Source organism: Falco rusticolus, chromosome 8, assembly GCF_015220075.1.
Source record: "Falco rusticolus isolate bFalRus1 chromosome 8, bFalRus1.pri, whole genome shotgun sequence".
In the NCBI taxonomy this organism is placed as follows: domain Eukaryota; kingdom Metazoa; phylum Chordata; class Aves; order Falconiformes; family Falconidae; genus Falco; species Falco rusticolus.
In genome coordinates, this window is record NC_051194.1 from 40983875 (window position 1) to 41003115 (window position 19241).

A 19241-nucleotide genomic window follows, 5' to 3' on the forward strand; every position below is an offset into this window, starting at 1 on the left:
TGTGTACTCATGATGGTGAAACCTTCCAAACCGACATTCTAATATTCAGATGAATAGTTTGACAACATTTTTGTCCACATGTTTTATGCAAAGTCCTCATGCTGTTCTCTGCACTTAGCAGGTTTGTGCAAAGTTTCAAGTTTTCAGTGATAAAGCTGAAAGACATACACCTAGACTAGATTTTCTCAAGATGGAATTCCTGAGGCTAGAAGACCACATTTCCCAAAACGGAATTGTATAACCAAGGAATTTCAAGTTTTTATCGGCTATATCACTTTGACAGAAGGTTCTTCCAGTTGGTATGAATGGAGCTCCCCAGGACTTCACTGAATATCAGTGTCCTGCATTTACAGAAAAAAATCCTGTTTCCGTTACTGACTTCAAATATTGTCAGTTTCTTTGGTATCAGACTTCCTCAGTTACAAGTGAGTTCTAGCTTGTCAGTCTCAACCAGGAAAAACAAACAGAAGAAAAAGACTTATTTATCACCTACAGAAGTTAATTCTTGAAAAGCCATAGTCTTGTCAGTTTACCTCTGTATGTTCATGGCCTTGTTAGGATTATAAATTGATCTCAGAGTTGAAGTTTATGATGAAATGGTAATTTTGACTTCTAGAGGGCTAGAAGAAGCAATTAAAAAGAACAGTTTTGAATAATGGAAGAATGTACATGCAAATCAGGGAATTGAAAAGAATTTGTGAAATGCATAACCCTTTTTAGGATGATATCAGACTTTCAAGGCTTCACTGTTACTGAGAAAAGTAACTAATTCAGCATAAACCACCTCTCTCAGGACATGTCTGTGAAGCCTCCAGAGGTTATTGTTCCCATTCAAATATAACAGTGTGGTCAATGTAGTCTTTTCAGAAGGTCCAAGTATGTATTTTCTTTAACTGTTTTACATATGTATGTTACTGCCTTTGCAAGTAGGAGAATAATCTTGACCAATTTAAGGAAACTTTCATCTGTGAGGCAGCAGCTATCTCCACACATCTTTCATAAGGCAGGTTCATATGTATCTCAAACCCCCTTCATGGTGGTGGTGATCTGTTATCTCCATCTGTACTAACAACAGTATGTGCTTCATGTATTAGATGAGGAGCCCATCACACCAAACTGTAATTTTACAATCCAGATAGCCTAGCTAAAATGTCCATATGCAGTTTGCCTACAACTCCTTCTGTCAGTAACTAAGATCTTGTTAATACAAATTATGACACAAACTTTCAACTCGGTTTGTGTGTTCCAAAGCCAGGTTTCTTTGGAAGCTGTGCATGGGATGAAATGGGCACTTTTCCTCAGGTGATAGCAATTCTGGGTTCTCAAAGATGTCTGTAGTGAATGTTTGCAAATTGAAGGCAAGCTCAAACTGTTTGCTGAAAGGGCCCTCAAGTGTGCAGAAGATCCACAAATTATACTTTCTTTATTCATGAGAATCAGGAAATTGTCTTCATAGCTATTCCTTCACTCTCAAAAATTGCATCAGAATGTCAAGTAAGAACACTTCAGATATTTCTAATACTCCCCACGTTTATCACCATCAAAACTCTGCATCACTTTATCACGTTGTTTTTAGGGCTGTTTACTTTGTACAAGGACAACCACACAAGTCATGCTTTGGTTGCTTTTGAAGTTCACTTCATCGCAACTGCGGCAGCTGCTTGCATACAGTTTAGGGTAGTCAGTGAAGCCTAAGTAACTACTTCATACATTAAATCCAAGCATTAAAATATTTTTCAGCTTCTTCAGAGACCAGAAGCTTCAACCATTCCTTACTTGACAACTAAAATATTCACCTTTCTGTTAGCTCTCTTTACAGTGCAATTGTGCATTCTTAACCCACACCAAAAAGAAAAAATTACAGAAGAAAAATCTAAATATTCCTGTCAAAGTAAATATGACCCTGATTTACATGCCTCATTTTCATATTTAGGGTTCAAGAAGTTTGACCTTTAAAAAGTTATGCAAAGTCTGTGGTCTGCTTTAGCAAAATAGTCAATTATTGTATTTTCTGTATTTAAGCATCATTAAGATCAATATTTTTTTATTACATTCTTGCTATTCTATATTGTTTTTATGTCAAAGATATCTTCATAGTATTATGAATATATTGTACAATAAATGCTCTAAAGAGGTTTTGTTTTGCAGATGTTGCTAAATTTGCATAAGAAGAGTTGGATGGAAGGTTTGACACTGCAGGACTACAGTGAACATTGCAAACTCAATGAAACAGTAGTGAAGGAGATGTTAGAATTAGCTAAGAATTATAACAAGGTATTTATATTCCGTAATGATATGTAGCTGTGTTTATAAAGTGAAGAAATCCATTACTTAATTTCAGAAGTAAGAAGTTAATTATCACAAGCTTTATTCAGGATGGCTTGTAAAGGCCTAGACTATAAGAACAGAACAATTGTTGCAGGAGCTCTTTTGGACCTGGGTGGTTATTTGATTTGTATAATCGGTTTTCAGCGAAGAGTTTCTTGGAATTTGGTTAAATTAGACACAAGTGTGGCTCTGATGGCCTTGTGGAGACTCAACTATATATCATTTCTATGTAAAGTTCCCTGTTAGTCTTCAGGTTTTGCCACATGACTTTTACCTTGGTCTGGCAAAGCATTGAATTAGTTGTTTTGCTTTGAAATGCAAGTAATCACATCAATTTTGTATTTTTACTTCGTGAAGAGAATAGAAGATTCCTGTAGATCAAAATACGTAGTTAATTGTATTATTCATTCCTTCAGTTAAGGACTACTTAACCAGTATAGTAGAAAAAACGTTATTTACCTGTATTATTCCAGTAGCTAGATAATATTTGGAATGCATTCTAGAGCCCAATTCAGTGATCTTTTAAGATAAATTATTATCGGTGTTGTAAGAAAGAAGAATCAAAGTTATTTGTACAGTTTTAATACTGGCACTTAAACTTAGAAATATTTTTTATAAATACTAGATCTCAACAGGCATTGTGAGTAGTAAGTATGTCAGTCATACTTGATGAGTGCTATTTTTTTAACTTCTTAAAGTCCTTAAAAACAAAATTCAGTATTGCCTTCTCTAGTTAAGTTAGCGGATTTACTTTATAAAACACTGTGTTTGAAGGCAACAGAAGATTATTAAAATGTATTAATATAAGTGACTTTAAACAGTATAAAAATTTGAGATGAAATCTCCAGCAGTTGAAACAGTGTAGGTAATGTTATTTTTGGTTCTGCTTTACTAGTTCAGCTGTCTTCAACTATCTTTATTGATACCGCTCAATTAAGATTTTTGCTTAAAAACAGTTTTGTGAATATAAGAAAATAAAACCATTCATGAGTATTTGCCTTGATCTTCTGCACGAACACTTAGTAATTAAAACCACGTCGGCTGAAAAGCTGAAGTACCTTTCCTTTTGACTTTCTGAAATGTGTTGCTGTTTGATTTTTTTTTTTTTTATAAAGAGAATTTTATTTTGAGAATCTTGTGGCTTGGGGAAAAAGTAAATGAAATCTGAAACACTGACCTTTTCTGTGTTTCTTTCACAGGCTGTTGAAGAAGAAGATAAGATGACACCTGAACAGCTGGCAATAAAAAATGTTGGCAAGCAGGTGAGGTGTGATGAATTAGAGTGAGGTGGAATTATATGCTTCGTTCATTCTAAATATTAATTTTTTTACATGTGCGTAGGTGATTTTAGTTCTATCTGCAAGAGATTCTCAACACTTCAATAGTGAATTTATTTTTGTTGAAGATTGTTGTGTAAGGAACAAGGCTTTTGACTATAGGTAATCAGCAGAATATCTGCAAGTCGTGTTACACATATGTTTGTATTACATGCTGAGGAGCAGTGTTAAGATTTGGTAGTTTTCCCTTTTTCAGGTTCTTTTGTTTGTTTGTTTGGGTGTTGTTGTTGTTTTTAACTGCTTTCAAGAAGAGGCATAAAGATATCCAAGGCTGTGTCAGAGAGGCCAAAACTGTGGAGAGTTTTAAAGAACATTAATACTTGAAAAAAGGTAGGAGTGTTCTTTATACAATGGCTAAAGAGCCAGCTCACCCCTATCCTCAGTTCATGAACACACTGGCAATGCTTACCCTCCAATACACACGTATGCAAGTAAGCTGCATTGCTTTGTATTGCTGTTGAAGGAAAACAGTTTAGGACCATCGCTGAAACTGAAAACATCCACTCCTTTGCAATGTTCAGGATATGATGTCTTTATTGAAGATTCCACAAAAAACTATTTCTGTGTTTGATCTGAACATAAAGGTTGAGGAAATGGGCTTTGGTGAGTGAGAAGAGAGCAAAGCAAGTTTGTAAGAGGTTGTGCTCAAATTCAAGAAGGGCAATGGGAACAAGAAACAGCTTTAAAAATGTCCATTGTGTCCTTAAGGAACCAGTATTTACTGTATGGCTAGTAGCAGTAGAAGAATTCAAAGGATTCTGGATTGCTTTTATGTGTCAGTTTCTAGCAGCTATGTCACAACACATCTGCACTATTGTTCAGTCACTCGGGTGTTTCTGTAGCATTCAGAACAATGGACTTTATGCACACCTACACATACATAAATATATATATGAAATAAAATGTGTAAGTAGGGTTGTATTTTAAGGGTTATTGATGTCATCTCAAACAGAACTTGAGCTTTACTAGTTGTTTAAATCATTACGTATACATAAAAAAAATCTATTTTGATACAGTTCTTAAAGAAAAAAACAAACCTATTTTTCCTGATAAAAATATTAAGTTTCCTTTAAAATTACAAAATGGTTCAGTTAATTTCCATGTGGATTTTGCATGCAACTTACATTAAAAGCTTTGTAAACAAACAGCTGCTTAGCTTACAACAGGGATGTTACATTATTAGGTTGCATAATTTGCTAGGAACAGATGAGGATATTGGAGAACTATATGATCTTTGAAAATGAGTTCTTTAAGGACAGCTCACAGATTTTCTATTACAATTTTAGGTAAATTTAGATGGGTTCATTAGATCTTGACTAATTCTTTTTTTAAGAAGTTAAAATTCCCAGACATTGTTGTCTTCCTTATTTTTATTTCTTTACACACAAGGCTGCTATAATACTACTACAGTAAAGTTTAGAGGTGTTTTTTAAATGTGCCTGGTAATTTTGCAGTATTTGGAGTTTAACTAGTTAATCTCAATTCTGAAACTGAAGAAGTGCATAAGTATGGTTTTCAACCAGAAATAATCTTATCGTTCTATGCAAATGCTCATATTAATTGAGTAATAGTGTGTGGGGATGTGTATTTTCAGAACACTGAGTTTTTCAGAACATTTGAACACAGCATTGTGCATTTTTTTTCTTTTCATTTTTTTAATGGGTATAACTATGCTAATTTTCTTGCAGTCAACACAACTATTCAAAGACGTTTAGATTATGCTTGAGTCTTTACAGGATTAGAACACACATTTGTACAAAGATCTGAAAACAAATTGAAATGTACCAAAACCAACATTAAAATATTGGCCTTAGTGAGATGTATAGTAAATTCCACATATTGTGTGTTGTCCTTAAAACTCACAGCTGTCATGGTTACTGTTCAGATGCTGGACAGAAATTTACTTCCTAAACCTATCCTTAACTTAACTGAGTGATAAATACAATAAAAATAAAAAGCATAAAATCTTATTCATGAAAATTCTCTCATTTGCTAGGTCTTGCTAGAATGGAAAATTTAGGAGCATTACTGGCCTGTGTTCCTTAACTTGTAGTCATCTTAAATAGATCAGAAGTGAATTAAATCCTTCAGAGAGGTGTTTCAGGTGTTTCTCTCATGGCATCCTTTGTATTTCAGGACCCTAAACGTCATTTAGAAGAGCATGTGGATGTGCTGATGACCTCAAACATTGTCCAGTGTTTAGCTGCTATGTTGGATACAGTTGTATTTAAATAACCAATTTACTGTTTGTGATGCTTTCTGTGTATATTTGTTTATTGTTTCTAATACTCACAATACAGAGACTGTTGAGGCTATATTTGATTAAGCAGAGACATCTGACTTCATTTGCAGTGTAAGTGCAGCACTATAACACCTTTCAGTCTCTAATTGTGCAGTTGCTTCAGTTTCTTTATGTCAGGGTCTTTACAGATTCCAAAGCATTCAAGAACACAATGTGGGCAAAAATGTATTACACTGTCATTTAATATTTGGGGGAAAAATCAGTAGTACATATATATTTTGATTGTTGCAACATAATAAAAATACATTTACAAACATGTCTTACGTTCTGGAAGGTCTTTTTTGAGAAAGGACGGTGGGAATTAACAGTGCAGGAAGAGTGCTGGTAAAGGTTTATTTCTAGCCACTGTAAAACTACTGAGATATTAATTGCTAGGACAGCGAAAACTAATGAAATATGGCTCCCATTGGTTATCAGATACTCTCACTGAGATTAAAAATGAAAAATAAAATAAGAAATTGTAGTAGCGCTGAGTTCTGAGGATGCACAAAAAACAAAATGCTGAAAATTCCTCTGCCAGCTCTCTTTCAATACTATTCAGACCCTAATATCCACAGAAGACAATTGACCTTAAGAAAATGAATTCAGTTATGCTGATAACTGAATCACACAACTCACACAAGTGGTGTCATAAATAGCACTATTCTGAGAATAAGCGTTAAAGTGACAGAGGCTGTTCTAGGTTATATGAACCCTCCCTCCTGTGAAGGAGAACGTACATGAGATGTCCATATATATAAATACATGGAAAGAGTCCCAACTGGAATATGACGTTTAAAACTGTTTCCACTGACTAGAGAGGGAAACACTCACAGGAGGGCAAGGGGGGTTGGCTGCTTGGTTTTAAGCAGGCAAAACCAAATAACTGGGTTTGGGGAGTGACTTTGGGTTTTGAGCAGGGGGCTGGTTGCAATTTTTTGTTTGATTGGTTTTTAAGTATTGGATGGTACTTAGGCTGATTTGATTCTTTTGTCTGGGCAGAAATGTTCTCATTCTGTGTCACAATATTTTGTTTACTGTTTTTTATTTTTTTAAATGGCAACAATTGTGGCTGGCAAATATTTTAAACTAGACACCATCTTTTTTTGCTGAAGATTATTTTTTAGATTTATTTTATTTCTTACTTGCTTAGTGAAGAAATAGCCCATAAAATTGTCTTATTTTCCACTTTGTGCCCAGTAATTTTCTGTTTACTTATTCATTACCATTCAAAGGTTTTTCTTTTGTTGGGAATTTCTTATTTAGGCTTTTTAATTTACTATTTTAGAATAACTCTTTTTCAAAGTATATTTAGCAAGCACTTACTTCAGAGGGAAGCATGCAGATTTTTGCAGCTGCCCTCCTTATGGCCTTCCCTCTGCCCCCACAGTAGGCAGTAGAATATCATACTGGGAAAATGGAGACATACCAAACCACATTTGCCTGCGCATAGTTAAATGGAAGTGCTTTCTGGCGATTGGCACTGAAAACCTGTGTGTGGTTGAGGAAGGCTGCCTTCGGGCCACCCTCGCTGGTGTCCGTGTGCACCCCCAGGTGAGATGGGGCAGGAGCGCAGAGGGGAACCTGCCCTGGGGCTCGTCTGCCAGCAGGGCTCTGCATCCCTGCCGCTATCTACTCCCACACACACGTGGAACACCACGAGGGAGGCATAGTTTGGCAGGTCGTGGGTAACATGGCATTGCAGAACAGGAGAGAAGCTATTGCAATGCTGCAGTGTATACATGCCTGAAAGGCCGGGATAAACAGGGAGACAAACCAGTGAGTCCTGCATATTCTAAATCAATTTTGACAAATGCGCATCTTGCAGAGGGCAGCTGAAGGGAATCTGCTGGAGATGCAGATCTCCTTTAGTATGAGCTTGTGCTGTGGTACCCTGCTTTCTCTCCACTCCTCGGTTTGACTTGGAGGCACAATTTTCCATTTACTAAGATGTTTCATGAATAATCAAAAGGCTGCCGTTCGGGGCATCTTTCCTCTTTTTTGTCCAGTGCTTTAGGAGCTACACAGAGGATTTGGAAGAATGTGTGCATGCAGTAACCTGAAAAACAGCAGCCCCTGTACCATCTTGGAGAAAGAAAGAGGTTTTCAAGCAGCCACCTTCTGAGCCTCCAGCCGCAATGGAGCAGACCTTCATTAGCAGCTTGACCCCTCGTCACCTGTCAGCATGAAGGACGGGCATATTGTATTAGCAAACCTCTCTCCTTTCTATAACGATTCTGTAACACCACCTGCCATTGCATATCCCCCTATTATACCAGTTTAGGAGTTGTGCGCTGAAGATTTTTGGCATATATTAGCACTTCCATGTGATTGGCAGCGTACCACTGAATTCATTGCAGTTCTGCATCTATATGGGTGTAGCTCTGTAATTCAGGGCAACGTTTCCCAGGGTTTATCTGCATTTCAACCCATCTCCTGCCTATATAAGTCCATTCCCTTTCCCTGCTTGAAATGAACAGAAAGGTAAGGGCGAGCACGCTCGTGAAATGAGCGTCGGAAACATTAGTTAGAACCGATACTAACAAAACTATTTCCTGAGCACTGAAAGGAGAAGGTGTAGTATGGAAAGTTGTGTGCGCTGTGCCACCCGACTGCGAGTGTAACCATGAAGTGCTTGCTTTTTTGCTTTATTGGTTATTTTGCTACAATAATTTCTTTGCAGGGAGCCTGTCTATGCTGGCTTCTATGAAACACCAACTAACTGCACTAGCCCACGGTTAAGCAACAGCAAAATACATGGCCATGGGAGTTAGGAGCCTTGAAATACGCTTCTGACAAGTCACCCTGGTTCTAGGCGTTTCTGGATTTGAGTTTGCAAAGTTTCAGCCTGGCTTCAGGGGGTTATGCAATGCCAGTCTCGGGCTTGGTAGGTGTTGGTCCGGGCTGCCTTAGCCATCAGCGGGATTTGAAGCCGGCTGCTGCTGTCGCCTGGAAAGAGACACGATCTGTAAAACACCTGAAGTCCGAACTGCTCAGGGAAATGCTGGGAAGGTGGGACAGGAGGGCTTCTCCCCGGGCAGAAACCCGGGGCTCTTAGGCACTCAGCAGCCGGCCCGGGAAGGGGAGTTGAGGCCGGTGCTTGGCAGCGGTGGGGCGGCAGGAGCGTCCCCGGGCGCGTCTTCGCGCCGCGGTGGGTCCCGCTGTCCATCGGCCGGTCCCTTCCCGCTCCCGGGCCGCCGGCGGCCGCAGCCCCCCCGGCCCCCTCCCCTCCCGGAGCGCGGGCCTGGTCCCGCCGGCAGCGCGCACCGGGCCGCCGCCGCTCTGCGCCGGGGCTCGGCCGGGGCCGCGGCTCTTGCGGAGCCGCCCGCGGGCAGAGGGTGCTGGGGCTGCGGCTGCGGCTCCGCCGTGGGGGCTCCCCCGTCGCCGCCCCGGGGCCGAGCGCTGCCGCCGGGCCGGGCGCGGCTGGTGCCGAGCGCCCGACAAACGCGCGGTCCCCTGGCGGCGCCGCCCGCGGGACCGGGGCCGCGGGGGAAGGCAGCGGGCGGCCGGGAGCCCGGGGCCGGGCGGGGGGCTGCCTGCCGCGTCGTTTGGCTGATGATCTCCGGCGTTCGGGTCCCGGATAAAATATTTATTTGCTGAAGAACCCGTGAGCACCGCGGCCAGTACGTTAGGGCGCCTCGGCTGCGGGGCTGATGGTTATTTCAGAACTTGAGGGAGATGCTGCGCGGGCGCTGCCAGCGGGGACGGGGGACGCGCTGCCCCCGCGGAGCAGGCGCGGGCGGGAAGGTGGGGGCGTTGCGCCGGGGGGGCCGCTCGCAGGGGCCGGGGGCGGGGAGGGGGGGGTGCGGGGGGAGGCAGCTGGCGGGGGTGAGCTGAGGGCAGCGGCCGCCCGGCCCCGGAGACCCCCGCACCCGCTCGCCAGCCTGACACACAAAGGCGGGGGGCACGCGCGCAGGATTTGGGGAACCGCGGGGTTTGTGATTTATTTTCCAGCCGTAGTCGGGGAAAAACAAAAAAAAACAACAAAAAAAAAGATGCTGGAAAGGTCACATAATAATGAGCTCTTACAGCAAACACACTCTTCCCTTCCCCCTTCGCCTTCCTTCTATCTCACAATAAAATCATCTCCTTCAATTTGCCATGATCGTCGCGACCAGGAGCCAGGTGATTATCCTAATTAATGTCTATCTAATTAAATTACTGTCAGCGGTTAACCAATGGCAGAAGCCGTTTCATCCTCTCCACAAGCAGCAAGATCAAAAGTGAGTCTTTCCTGATTGCTGCATAGTGTCAATTGGCCAATCTCTTCTCCCAGGGAAGGAGGAAAAAAAAAAAAAAAAAAAAAAAAAAGTAAATCAAACGTTTGGGAAGCATTTGGTGGATGAAGTGCTTTCTGTCTAGTGAGGGTCCCAGGATGTCTAGCTTCTGATACTAAGGAGCCCTTTCAGATCCAGGGACTGAAGGGTTATTACTGTGGTGCTAGAGCTATGCAGCTGGAGCATTGTCTTTCTCCCTCTATCATGCTCTCCAAGAAATTTCTCAATGTGAGCAGCAGTTACCCACATGCAGGCGGATCTGAGCTTGCCTTGCATGATCATCCCATTATCTCGACCACTGACAACCTGGAGAGAAGTTCACCTTTGAAAAAAATTACCAGGGGGATGACGAATCAGTCAGATACAGACAATTTTCCTGACTCCAAGGACACACCAGGGGACGTCCAGAGAAATAAACTCTCTCCCGTCTTGGACGGGGTCTCTGAGCTTCGTCACAGTTTCGATGGATCTGCTGCAGATCGCTATCTGCTCTCTCAGTCCAGCCAGCCCCAGTCTGCTGCCTCTGCTCCTAGTACCATGTTCCCTTACCCCAGCCAGCATGGACCTGCTCACCCAGCCTTCTCCATCGCCAGCCCCAGCCGCTACATGGCTCACCATCCTGTGATCACCAACGGAGCTTATAACAGCCTCCTGTCCAACTCTTCTCCGCAAGGCTACCCCACGGCGGGCTACCCTTACCCCCAGCAGTATGGCCATTCCTACCAAGGGGCACCTTTCTACCAGTTCTCCTCCACCCAGCCGGGGCTAGTTCCCGGCAAGGCTCAGGTCTACCTGTGCAACAGGCCACTCTGGCTGAAATTTCACCGGCACCAGACGGAGATGATCATCACGAAGCAGGGGAGGTAAGCCACCGCGCGGACCCGCGCCGCGGGTCGGGGCTGAGCCGCCGGGGGAGCCGCCCGGAGCCTCCGCCGCCCCGGGGGGAGTCGCCCGCCCGCCGCCGGGGCCCCTGCGCCGGGCACCGGGAGCGGCGGTGCCGGTCCCCGCCGTGCCGGTCCCCGCCGTGCCGGTCGCCGCCGGGCAGCCCTCCCTGCCCCCCCGCGGGTCCCCGTGCCCGCGGTCCTCGTCCCTTCCCCGCGGAGAGCCCGGCGTTCCGGGAGGGAGTTCCTTTGGATTTTTATTTCTCGCTACCGGGAGCCGCGAGGATGAAGCACAACGGGCTGGTTCCCCCGCGTGTGCTTGTCGCTGCCGGTGGCTTGCTTTCCTTCTTTCCTTTTTTTTTTTCTTTCCTTTTTTATAGGCGAATGTTCCCTTTCCTAAGTTTTAATATTTCTGGTCTCGACCCCACGGCTCACTACAATATTTTTGTGGATGTAATTTTGGCGGATCCCAACCACTGGAGATTTCAGGGAGGCAAATGGGTTCCTTGCGGCAAGGCGGACACCAATGTACAAGGCAAGTTCCTCCAATTAACACTTTTCCCGACACATATGTAGGTGAGAATGATTAATTACAGCCTTTGTGGACTGGCTCTGGCGACTTAAAGGAGAACAGGCCAATGATGCTTTTAAAAAAAAAAAAAAAAAAAAAAGGAGGGTGGAAGGAGAAAGTAAAAGGCGTTCGGAAAACGCTGTTTTAATGTTTCTCGGTTAAAAGGAGGGGAGTTTCGCCAGTGACATACCGCTGACTTAACGGGGTCCTTCGACCTCGTGTGCCGCCGCAGTGGCAGAGCCGGGGTACACGCGAGAACTGTGATGTGGTTGTGTTTTTTGTTGTTTTGCTTAGGCAACCGGGTGTACATGCACCCCGACTCCCCCAACACGGGAGCCCACTGGATGCGCCAGGAAATCTCCTTTGGGAAACTAAAACTTACAAACAATAAAGGAGCATCAAACAACAACGGGCAGGTCAGTGGGGGAGACGCAGACGCTCTGCCAGACTTTTTTTTTTTATTGCTTCGGGCAAAATCCTGCCGTTTTTCGAAAGGGCGCGTTTTTAGGGTTTTTTTGTTGGTTGGTTTGGTTTTTTTTTTAGATCGTGTCGTTAGGTGAAAATAAAAGGGGAGGTGGGGGTGGAGGAAGCCCTCCCGTTTATTTTGCCACGGGCCTCACCGACCCCGAGCGCGCTACCCGGGCTGACGACGACGCCCGCCGCGGCCGAGGCGTCCGCAGCCGTCCCGGGGAGCCGGCGGCCGAGCCCAGCAGCCCGCGGGCATCGCTCTACCGGTCCTTCTCGCTCTCATTTCCTCCTCTTCCCGCGGCCCCCTCCCTCCTTTTCCTCTGCCCGACAGATGGTGGTTTTGCAGTCCCTCCACAAGTACCAGCCCCGCTTGCATGTGGTGGAGGTGAACGAAGACGGGACGGAGGACACCAACCAGCCGGGCAGAGTGCAGACCTTCACCTTCCCCGAGACGCAGTTCATAGCAGTCACCGCCTACCAGAACACCGATGTAAAGAGCTCCCCGCTTCATTCCGCCCGCGCTCCCTGCAGGGCATCCCGCCGAGGCCGGCCCGGCCCGCTGCCCCCCGCGGCTCTCCGGCGCCGGGGGACGGGGCTCCCCGGCTCCCCGCTTTGAGCCGTCGTGCCCCTGGCCCTCCCCGCGGCGCCTGTGCCCCGGGACCCCCGGGCGGCCGCTCGCCCGCCCGCAGCGGCGCTGCCCCCCTGGGCCGGACAGGAGTCCCGCCGGCAGCGGTGCCGCTCCGCCCGCAGCTGGGCGCTTCTCCGCGGCATTTGTCTTCCAGTCGGAAACGGCTCGGTTAGCCGTTAAGCTGTTAGCTTAAGCTTTAAGTCTGCAAAGATCAATTAACAACCTCATTGATTGCGCCGGGGGTGACGGAGCAACTTCCTCAAATTAAAAGCTCGTTAATGCCTGGCTACGTTTCGGAGTGGTCTGGCTTTGCTACAGACTGGTGCCCCCTCTTTCAAATGACATATGTTCACTCTGCATTCCTGCTTTAATTATTTTGCTCGATGCAAATGTAAACTCTTAGCTACCGTTCTGCGGTACGATTTGCCTAATTTCTGGATTTCAGTATTCATGCCCATGCAGCAGGAATACTACTAACACGCCTTAAAACTTGGGGTTAAATGTTAATTCTTATCGCTCTCCTTACAACAATAAAGTAAATCTTAAAATTAGACCGTGATGTCTATGAGCATGGCAAAGCTTTATTTTTTACGCTTTAAAGGCAATTTGATCGACTAGAGTAAAGCTTGATCCTTTTAGAAACGTGTTGGCTGCAGCAGAGTGTGTTTTCCAGGCTTTCACAACGTGCGCTCTGGTCCTCTTTCCCCAGATCACACAGCTGAAAATAGACCACAACCCCTTCGCAAAAGGCTTCCGAGACAATTATGACACGTAAGTAAACAGCATTTTTGTTACCCTTCTGCCGGCTGCACACACATGTCAAAGAGGGAAGCCTTGGGGTGCGGGCTGGCTGCATTTCACACCGAACCGTGGCACGCCAGGCTTTTCCCGAGCCCTCCGGCTGGCTCCGCGCAGCTCTGCGCAGCCTGCGGCCACCTCCGCACCCGGGGCCGCGCTGCCCGCACCTGAGCCCACATCCCGCTTTGGCACTTGCGGCCGTTCTGTTGTTGGCCCATACCCCTGCGCCCCTTTCCAAGTTTCCCCCTTGCTTGCGCGCCAGGGCTCCCGGAGCAGCGCCCGAGCAGCCGGGGCTCGGTCCCCCAGCAGCCCGCCGGGTGTGCGTCACCCCGGGCTCCGCGCAGCCCGTGTCCCCAGGAAAATTTCGTCGTTGTCTTTCTTGTCTGGGGCTGGATTTCCCCCCCCCCAGCTCTTCCTTCTGGGTGGAGCTTAAAGCCTCCGAAGTTTTGATCGCGGTCTGTCCCCGCGCGGCCGCTGCCCCCCCCGCCTTGGCCCCCTGCGCCCCGGTGCGGCCGTTGGACCCGGCCGGCGGCGGAAGCTGCGGCTGGTGCCGCCCCGAGTGCGGCTCCGTGGGGGGCACAGCCCCCGACACCCCCCGCCGCCTCTACCGGCCCTCGGGAGCCCAACGGCGACATACCGGCCCGCAGGCGTCGGCGGCTGCGGCTTCCCCCGGCCCGGGGTACGGCCGGCCCGGCGCCCCCTGCCCCTGCCCAGACCGGGCCGGGCCGGACCAGCGTGGGGTGGCGGTACAGGGCGGCCCCCACGCCCGGGGGGGCGGGCGGCCTCAGAGCGCCTCCTGCCCCGCTGCGGGCTTCGGACTGCGGGACGGGACTGCGGTTTCCAGAGGGGAAACCCGCTGCTTCCCCTGCAAACTGCGGCCGGCAGCGGCTGTGCTCGCGCGTAGCTTCAGCCCCTGCTCAAGCCCCCCCTTGGCTCCGACAGCGGCCCGGCCACCCCCAGCAGCGGCATCTTGGCCCAGGGGTGGAAACGACGCCGAGGCCTGAAATCGTGCGAAAGGGGCCGGGGCCCGAGCACCGGCCCTCCTCGGGGAGCGAGTTGTGCTGTGCCCGGTCCCCCTCGACGGGTGGAGGTCGCGGCGGCCGTGGCGGGGGAGCCGGGCCGGCGGCCCGTGGTGCCCCGGAGGGCGGCAGCCGCCCCTGCCCCCTCTCCTGGTAGCTCTGCCAGGAGGATGCATGGCCTTTGGGAAGGCCACGTGGCCTTCGCCCCCAGCCGCAAGTGCTTTTCTCTTTTTAATAGGAAAACCCCAACTTTATAGGGCGTCACTTGAAAGGAGACGGGGGGAGGGGGAAGCTTCAATGTTGTCTAGCACGTTGAATTTGTTTAAGGGCCAAGTTTATTTTGGATAAGAAATTCCAGGAGGCGTGGAGGGTTAATTAAAGCACAGTTTTAGCCTGAATTAAATACAGATAGTAGTTATTCATCCATTAAAGTTTTTATAATCGCAAATTGCAGCCCAGCATGGGAGAATTATATATAGGCCACGCAGGGAACACTGGATGTGTCTGGTTTTACATTTCCTACAGTAGGTGTTTAAAGATTAGCTTAATTTAAACTCGGTAAGATGTTGATGGTTCGTCTGTGACTCCCAATAATAAGTGTTAAACAGCCGATATAATTCCGCAGTCTGCCATTCACGCCGTGCGCGGCAGATGACCGGGTTGCCTGTTGCGCATATGGCGGGACCGGTCGCTGTGTCACGGCGCGGGATGTCGTGCCGTTGGGAGGCCGGGCTCGGCCCGGAGCGGAGGCCCTCGCTCGGCCCTGCCAGCGAACGGCCAGCCGGTCCCCAAAGATTCGCTCTCCGTGCCGACCCCCATCCTCCTCCCCCGTTAAGGCTCTCGGCAGAGGCCGAGCCCGGAGCGGAGCGCGGGCCCCCGGGCAGGCAGCAGCGCCATGGGGCGGCCGCTGGCCCGGCCCGAACCCCCCCGGGGCTGCGGCCGGCCGGGTGCCGCGCCGGGCTGCGGCGGACACCCAGCTCTCTCCCCTTCTCTTGGGCAGGATCTACACGGGCTGCGACATGGACCGGCTGACGCCTTCCCCCAACGACTCGCCCCGCTCGCAGATCGTGCCCGGGGCCCGCTACGCCATGGCCGGCTCCTTCCTCCAGGACCAGTTCGTGAGTAACTACGCCAAGTCCCGCTTCCACCCCGGCGCAGGAGCCGGCCCGGGGCCCGGCGCCGACCGCAGCGTGCCCCACACCAACGGGCTGCTCTCCCCACAGCAAGCCGAGGACCCGGGGGCCCCCTCGCCGCAGCGCTGGTTCGTCGCCCCCGCCAACAACCGCCTCGACTTCGCCGCCTCCGCCTACGACACGGCCACCGACTTCGCCGGCAACGCGGCCACGCTGCTTTCCTACGCGGCCGCCGGCGTCAAGGCGCTGCCCCTGCAGGCGGCCGGCTGCGCAGGGCGGCCGCTGGGCTACTACGCCGACCCCTCGGGCTGGGGAGCCCGCAGCCCCCCGCAGTACTGCAGCAAGTCGGGCTCCGTGCTCTCCTGCTGGCCCAACAGCGCGGCGGCGGCGCGCATGGCCGCCGGCAACCCCTACCTGGGGGAGGAGGCGGAGAGCCTGGCCCCCGAGCGGTCCCCCTTGCCGGGCGCCGAGGACTCCAAGCCCAAAGATTTGTCCGACTCCAGCTGGATCGAGACGCCGTCGTCCATTAAGTCCATCGACTCCACCGATTCTGGGATTTACGAGCAGGCCAAAAGGAGGCGAATCTCCCCCTCGGACACCCCAGTGTCCGAGAGCTCCTCGCCCCTCAAGAGCGAGGTGCTCACCCAGCGGGACTGCGAAAAGACCTGCGCCAAGGACATCGGCTACTACGGCTTCTACTCGCACAGCTAGGCGCGGCCCGCCCGGCCCCGCCGTCCTTTTGCACAATAACTCCTCCGCGCTAGCGCACTGACCCCCGCCCCTAGCTGACCCATCCGCACCCCCGGCCCGGCCCGGCCCGGCCCCGGCCCCGGCCCCGGCCCGGCAGGCAGGCAGGGAGGCAGAGCCGCGGCTGCCGCCGCCCCCCCGCCCCGCTCCCCGCCCGGCCCGGCGGCGCCCCGGGGGTGCGGCGGGCACCGCCGCTCCGAGACCCACTGATAAGTAGGATGCTTAGACTCTCACACCGTACAGCGCTTCCTTCCTTTCACCACGGATGGATACTAGGGGATAACAGTAACAGTGGGGGAAAAAAAAGAGCCTGTGAAATGCCTGTACATAGTATTTAATTTATTGTAACCGATTACTTTTCTTTGGTTCCGTTTCTTTCTTATTTGTTCGGATTTTTTTTTTTTTTTGTTTTCATTGTTAAGTCACAAAACTTAGATCCTGTTTAAATTTCTTTACCCGCCTTCCACCTTTGCTCCCTCTTCCCCTTGCCCCTCCCCAGGTAAACACTCTTTCTAAATGCCTCTGGAAATGTAGAGTGGTCCATAGCTGTAGCAGCGAGTAATGGGTTTCTCACTTTCTCTGCAGCTCCTCGCATGAAATAATTACGCTGTGCCCTGGGCTAACACAGCTAAGGAATAGCTCAGCTTTCCCTTCAAAAGAACAGAAATACGTCTCATAGGAAAGTCGATTAAAGTAGCATGACGCCTTCCAAAAGCAAAATTAACTGCCTCTGTATTTTTCTCTAAAAGGAATAGCTCGACATCAGCAATATTAGTATTTTTGTGGTATTCCCCCCCACCCCCCCGCCCCCAAGTGCCAAATCCATTACTGGTCCCCACAGGTGCCAAATATGCTGACAAACTCTTTTCAAATTTCTTTGCAGTTTCCCCCTCTTTCTTTATATTGCTGTAAATCTTTGTAATGAATAATCTAAAAAAAAAAAAAAAAAAGATATAGACGACTGAATTGTTGGTAACCATAGTGTAGTCCAGTGAAGATGAATTGTGAGTTGTATATTTTACTGCATTTAGTTTTGGAATTGACTTTTTCATAAAGTAGCTAACCGAGATCTGACTTCCTGGGGAATCAAATGCACATCGAAAGTAAGAGCGATCTTTCCTGTAAACCTCTTATTATATTAATGAAGGAGAACTAATACCCCTCCAGGTCTCCTCCCCCCGGCGAAGCAGAATAGTAAGTCTTCGAATTTTGAGTAGCAAATCTATACAATTAACGCATTTTTATATGGAAAACAAACAAACAATTACAAGCTGAAATATGCATCAGGCTAAATATTCAGTCTAGATTACACTCGACGGGGAAATTTCCTAATAGAAATTCAGGGTCATAAACGTGTGTATATTTTTGACTCTTATGTAAATCGAATGTTGTGATTTTTATATTTGTTCTGTTACGTCTGTGGAACTGAATAATTTATACCAGTACATGCTCCATTGAGAAATGTTTCGGGTTTTGCCCGTTTGTATCGTCTGTGTATAACAAGTAAAATAAACCTGGTAAAAAGTTAACGTCGTGTGGGAAAGCGCTGTGCCGTTCCGCGGGCGCGGAACCTGGTGAGGCCGAGGGGGGCGGCCGGCTGGCTCGGAGGGGGGGTCCCACGGCCCCCCCGGACTGCCGCAGCCGCCCCCCTCGCCCCGCGCTTGTCTTTTGGGGGGGCGAGCGCCGCGGACACTGCGCACGCCGCGCGGCCGAGAGCGGAGGTTTGCGGTCGGAGGGAGATGAAACCCCGTCGGGTTTGAGAGGTTTATAATTATCCCCGTCTCTGACGCTTAAGCCCCCTGACAGCATTTTGCAGGCGGGAGAGGTGGCTGGCGGGGGCCGGGGGGCCGCCTTTGCCGCGCCGCAGAGGCGCGGGGCGCAGCGCTGCCCGCCCGCAGGCCCCCCTTCGCTTCGCCTCGCCTCGCCCCCCCGGGGCGGGGGCCGCGCTGCCGGAGCCCCCGCGGTGTTCAGCGCCGTGCCCGGCCGGGCCCCCCGGGGCGGGCGCCCTTTCGGGGGAGCGGCCTTCCTTGCTGCGCGGGCCACCGCGGGCGCGCAGGGGCGGGACCGACAGCGGAGCCCCCGCTCCGTGCCGACACCTGTCCCCCTGCCGCCCTCCCGGAGACGCTGCCCCCTCTCCAGAGCGCCCGTCTGTGGGCTGTGGGGAAGGCGCCATCCCCCGGCACCGTCGTGGGCCGGCTGCGCAGGTGCGGGGGGCAGGGGCCAGTTTTATCCTCGGTTCCTCGGCGGGGTAAGCGCGGGTGCGGAGCCGCCCCGGGGACTGTGTCCTGTCGTGGCAGTGACGGGGGGGGGGCACCCGAGCAGCCCGACTGCACACCCCCTCCCCCAGGTGCGTGGCTCTACCTGAGCCCGGCCCCAGCGCCCCCAACGCCGCCGCTGGCTGCAGGGCCCGCGCCGCGCTGCGCCGGGGGACCCGGCCTGAGGCGGCAGCGGCGGCCGCCCCGCGGCAGCCGTCGGGCTCACGTTGCGGCCCCAGGGCGGCGGCTGCGGGGCGCCCTCGGCCCTCGTGTGGCGGGACCCCTCGCCCGCAGCGGGGCGGCCAGGGCAGCGCCCCCGGGAGGGGCGGGAGAGGCCCCTCGGAGAAGCGGGGGGTGCGCGCCCTTCCCCGGCCGCCCCGCACCCAGCGGCGGAGGCCGAGGCGCCGCCCGCGCCCCGCCGCAGCCCCCGCCTCCCGCGGACCCCGGCCGCCCCTCGGCGGCGCGGTGTGGGGCTGTCCCGGCGCCCTCCCCGGGGCTTCCCCTGCCCGCGGCAGCCA

The 19241-nt window shown here is 50.4% G+C and overlaps 2 protein-coding genes across 3 annotated transcripts in view; both read left to right on the top strand.

The window, feature by feature from the left end:
* Positions 1-6225, top strand: part of PSMD14 (proteasome 26S subunit, non-ATPase 14) — a 48972-nt gene extending 42747 nt beyond the window's left edge. For both annotated transcript variants that reach the window (XM_037396877.1, XM_037396878.1), the window contains 3 exons: positions 2149-2274; positions 3528-3590; positions 5802-6225. In XM_037396877.1, coding sequence (XP_037252774.1) covers positions 2149-2274; positions 3528-3590; positions 5802-5900 — 288 coding nt within the window. In that variant the 3' untranslated portion in view covers positions 5901-6225. The remainder of the gene's footprint in view (positions 1-2148; positions 2275-3527; positions 3591-5801) is intronic.
* A 4169-nt stretch (positions 6226-10394) lies between these two features.
* Positions 10395-16432, top strand: TBR1 (T-box brain transcription factor 1). Its single transcript, XM_037398232.1, has 6 exons — positions 10395-11086; positions 11485-11639; positions 11970-12091; positions 12475-12633; positions 13481-13542; positions 15589-16432. Exons 1-6 carry the CDS (start codon positions 10395-10397, stop codon positions 16430-16432), a joined length of 2034 nt encoding a protein of 677 aa, XP_037254129.1.
* The last annotated feature ends 2809 nt before the right edge of the window (positions 16433-19241 follow it).